Source organism: Rhinopithecus bieti, unplaced genomic scaffold (assembly GCF_001698545.2).
Source record: "Rhinopithecus bieti isolate Rb0 unplaced genomic scaffold, ASM169854v2 scaffold_39746, whole genome shotgun sequence".
Classification (NCBI taxonomy): domain Eukaryota; kingdom Metazoa; phylum Chordata; class Mammalia; order Primates; family Cercopithecidae; genus Rhinopithecus; species Rhinopithecus bieti.
Window position 1 is genome coordinate 607312 of NW_016816960.1, and position 4911 is coordinate 612222.

The 4911-nt window shown below is 43.1% G+C and overlaps 1 protein-coding gene across 1 annotated transcript in view; it reads left to right on the forward strand.

Moving 5' to 3' along the window:
• The window catches only part of SMARCC1 (SWI/SNF related BAF chromatin remodeling complex subunit C1), a 198641-nt gene that overhangs the window by 41482 nt on the left and 152248 nt on the right, over positions 1-4911 (forward strand). Inside the window, 2 exon segments of the mRNA XM_017855727.1 lie at positions 423-492; positions 495-507. Coding sequence (XP_017711216.1) covers positions 423-492; positions 495-507 — 83 coding nt within the window.

The window sequence follows — 4911 nt, forward strand, 5'->3', positions numbered from 1 at the left end:
GGGGGTTTCACCGTGTTAGCCAGGATGGTCTCGATCTCCTGACCTCGTGATCCGCCCGTCTCGGCCTCCCAAAGTGCTGGGATTACAGGGTTGAGCCACCGCGCCCGGCCTCAGCTAATTTTTAAAATTTTTTTCTAGAGACTGAATCTCCCTATGTTGCCAGACTGGTCTTGAACTCCTGGGCTCAAGTGATCCTCCTGCCTTACGCTCCCAGAGTGTTGGGATTACAGGCATGAGTCTCCATGCCCAGCCTAATAGACTTTTAGAAAAACTTATTGATTCCTCAATTTATTCAAGAAGGTATTTAAGGAGGTTGTTTAATTAGTATGTGTTTATATCTTTGAATTTGTAAAACTTAGAATTCAGACAGTAATTTTGTCAGAAGCTTTATTTTTCTCATGTGTAATTTGTATCATTTTTAGGCAAAGTGTTTCATGGATTTCAAAGCTGGAGGCACCTTATGTCACATTCTTGGGTCTGCTTACAAGTATAAAATGAACAGGGATGGTAAGTTTTGTATTTGTTTGCATGTTTTGATCTTAAGTTATTTATTTTTAAGTCCTATTTCCTTGTGTTAGAAAATCCTGTAAGCACATTATGATTAATGTATTTTACCAAGAGCCCTAATTTACCTTGTTTCTACATCCAAGAAAAATATCAACCAACCATGTATGTATTTACTTATTTATTTTTGAGACAGGGTCTTAAAAATAGGACCAAGGCTGTCAGCAAGGCTAGAAGTGCAGTGGTGCAATCTCAGGTCACTGCATCCTCTGCCTCCCAGATTTCGACCAATTCTCATGCCCCAGCCTCCTGAGTAGCTGGGACTACAGGCATGCACCACCATGCCTGGCTAATTTTTCTATTTTTAGTGGAAACAGGGTTTTGCCATGTTGTTCAGGCTGGTCTCAAACTCCTGGCCTCAAGCAATCCACCCACCTCAGCCTCCCAAAGTGCTGGGATTATAGGGATGAGCCACCGCACCTGGCCACAACCATGTATTTATTAGGCAAGTGATTTCTTTCTTTTTTTTTTTCTTTTTTTTTTTGAGACAGAGTCTCACTCTGTCGCCCAGGCTGGAGTGCAGTGTCGCCATCTCAGCTCACTGCAAGCTCCACCTCCCGGGTTCACGCCATTCTCCTGCCTCAGCCTCCCGAGTAGGTGGGACTACAGGCGCCTGCCACCACGCCTGGCTGATGTTTTAGTATTTTTTGTATTTTTACATTTTTAGCTAACACGGGGTTTCACCGTGTTAGCCAGGGTGGTCTCGATCTCCTGACCTCATGATCTGCCCGTCTCGGCCTCCCAAAGTGCTGGGATTACAGGCGTGAGCCACTGCGCCCAGCGTGATTTCTTATATTTGATTTTTATAGTAACAGGTGTACATTATTAGCAAATTAGAAGGTAGGCTTACCAGGAAATGTGTAAACGTGTATAATGAACTCATACATTATGTTTGAAGTGGATAGATGGTATTTTTGTTTGTTTTGCTTTTTTTGAGACTTAGTTGCGCTCTTTTGCCCAGGCTGGAGTGAAGTGGTGCGATCTCGGCTCACTGCAACTTTTGCCCCCAGGTTCGAGTGATTCTCCTGCCTCAACCTCCTGAGTGACTGGGATTACAGGCACCTGCCATCATGCACCCAGCTAATTTTTGCATTTTTAGTCGAGATGGAGTTTCACCATGTTGGCCAGGCTGGTCCCAAACTCCTGACCTCAGGTGATCCACCTGCCTCGGCCTCCCAAGGTGCTAGGATTACAGGTGTGAGCCACTGTGCCTGGCCAGATAGCAGTTTTAAGAGATCAAGTTAGCTAGGCCTTCAAGAGTGTTCCATTTTGCTATCCTCAGGACAGGGATAAAAGGAGAAATACATATCTTTGCCTAGGTCAGTGTTGGAGATAGATTGAGAATCCCTGCAGATGTTCCTGCCATTTTGCTCCCTTCAGTCTTTTCCCCCTTTCTAGCTGTCTCTCTTGGTACTATTTCTTTTTTTTCCCCTTGAACTCTGGGGTTTCCATCAGTTTCTGGGACTAGTGATGTTTAACGATGATGGTCCTGAGCTGTGGGGTTGTCAGGGACATACTTCACAGGGTAGGGTTGGGGGAGTGGAGTATATTGTCTTGAAATTGTTTGGTATTTTCAGTTGAGTTAGCTGTGCACAGTTTATAAGCTTAGCATCTTTCCAGGAGAATACACATGTAATTTATATATTTTACTTTCAAAGTTAAGCTAACCCCATACTTACGGCTGGGAAGTGCAAATAAATATTTAGATCAACAATAAGGACAAGTGTGCAATTAAATTATTTATATAGTAAATAGGACATATAAACTAACATGTGTATTTACTGAAACTTTTTATATATGGATGGTGTTGAATAGATGTTGATTTGGATCACCTGAGGTCAGGAGTGGGAGTCCAGACTGGCCATCATGGCGAAACCCCGTCTCTACTAAAAATACAAAATAAATTAGCCAGACTTGGTGGCGGGCACTTGTAATCCCAGGTACTCAGGTGGCTGAGACAGGAGAATCACTCGAACCCGGGAGACGGAGGTTGCAGTGAGCTGAGATTGTGCCACTGCACTCCTGCCTGGGCAACAGAGCAAGACTCTGTCTCAAAAAAAAAAAAAAGGATACTGACTAAAAGCATGAGTCTTTTTTGTTTTTGTTTTCAGAGGTAGCTCTGTTTTCCAGTTCTGTGTCTAGCTCTGATGTTGGACCTCTCACGAGGATATTCCCTGATCTAGCACCAATGGCATGTTTGAGTACTTGTAGAGATGGTTTGTACCCTACTGTTGACTCTGGGTTCCTGGTTGGAACTCTTTTTGTCCCTGGTTCTTGTTCAGCTTCTATCACAAGTCCTGACCTGGACACTTAAGGACAGAATTCCAAAGTGATACGATTTTTCATAGGTCACGTATTGTGGAACTTGCTTTGTGTCTATAGTTTCTGCACAATGAAAAAAAATTTTTTTTTTTTTTTTTTGAGACAGAATCTCGCTCTGTCACCCAGGCTGGAGTGCAGTGGTGTAATCTCGGCTCACTGCAACCTCTACCTCCCGGGTTCAAGCGAATCTCCTGCCTCACCCTCCTGAGTAGCTGAGATTACAGGCGCCCGCCACCACACATGGCTAATTTTTGTATTTTTAGTAGAGACCGGGTTTCTCCATGTTGGCCAGGCTGGTCTTGAACTCCTGACCTCAGGTGATCTGCTTGCCTTGGCCTCCCAAAGTGCTAGGATTACAGGCTTGAGTCACCATGCCCGGCCACAGTGAAATATTTTTATCTGAAATCACTTGCAGTAGTTTAGAAAGATATGTGTAATACAGGTCGGGCGCAGTGGCTTGTGCCTGTAATCCCAGCACTTTGGGAGGCCAGGGTGGTCTGATCACGAGATCAGGAGTTAGAGACCATCCTGGCCAATATAGTGAAACCTCGTCTCTACTAAAAATGCAAAAATTATCTGGGCGTGGTGGCATGCACCTGTGGTCCCAGCTACTTGGGAGGCTGAGGCAGGAGAATTGCTTGAACCCGGGAGGTGGAGGTTGCAGTGAGCCGGGATCGCGCCACTGCATTCCAGCCTGTCAACAGAGCGAGACTCTGTCTCAAGAAAAAGAAAGAGAGATACATATGTAATACGATTTCCTTAAAATTAAAAGTGGGGCTAAAAAAGACGTAAAGGATAGGGTTAGCATTGTCAGGAATAAGAATTTTTCCAAGTCTCTTATGCAGATTGTGCCACAATTATTTCCTTTCAGGTATAGTTATGTATCCAGTTTCAGTGTGTACCTTCTCTCGTTTCTTGTGCCTCACACTTGAAGTGAGTGCATATGTTAGTAACTTCCCCACTCTGGATATCTGAATGCTGACCTGTCATTCTGACCATGCCCTGACTTGCCCCATGCCTAACATGCCTCTCAGAACCTTGTCTGTGTTCTTTAATTGAACCTCACAGTCTAGGTTGCATTTCTGGCTTTAGGTCCAAAGTTTGCTGGTTTCGTTATTATGGCAAGCACTATTTTCTTCTTATTTCATTGTGTTTCTGCTTTCTTACTGACTTCTCAGTAGTCTTTGTTTTAGTCGCTAATGACATGAAGCTCTAATGTTATGCATATGAGGTTGAATGGGAATACCTGGTAATTACTAGCATATTTGTGAAGAGACTGTACATATTAATATTACAGAATTGGCCAGCTGTTGTGGCTCATGCCTGTAATCCCAGCACTTTGGGAGGCTGAGGTGGGCGGATTGCTTGAGCCCAGGAGTTTGAACCCAGCCCAGGCAACATGGAAAACTCAGCCTCTACAAAAGTAGAAAAATTAGCTGGATATGGTGGCACATGCCTGTAGTCCCAGCTACTTGGGAGGCTGAGATGGGAGGATCACTTGAGCCCAGGATGTAGAGGCTGCAGTGAACCAAGATTGTACCACTACACTCCAGCCTGGGTGACAGAGACCCTGTGTCAAAAAAAAAGAGAAATTACAGAATTGAAATGTTATGTTTGATCTTTCTGGATGTTTCTAAATAGGCAAAATCAGTGAGTGTCTTATTAATGGTTTTTCTCCTGAAGAATAAAACTTTGTATAGATTTGAAGTGTAGTTATATGTAACTGAAGGATAACAAGTTTGACCTATTCATGGAAATCCAAACAGATCTCCCAAAGGAGAGATTAAATACCAAGTTCAATTAAGTAATAGAGAATTGACGTTAGTGCCCACGTGCCCAGAGATTAGGATGTTGTTTATTTTTTCCTACAGTTCTAAAAAGAGTTTTTTTTTTTTTTTTTTTTTTTTTTTTGAGACGGAGTCTTGCTCTGTCACCCAGCGGGCTGGAATCCTGTCTTGAATTTACCAAGAATATTTAAATTAAGTTTTGCTTTCTCTCTCTTTTTTTTTTTTTTTTTTTTTTTTT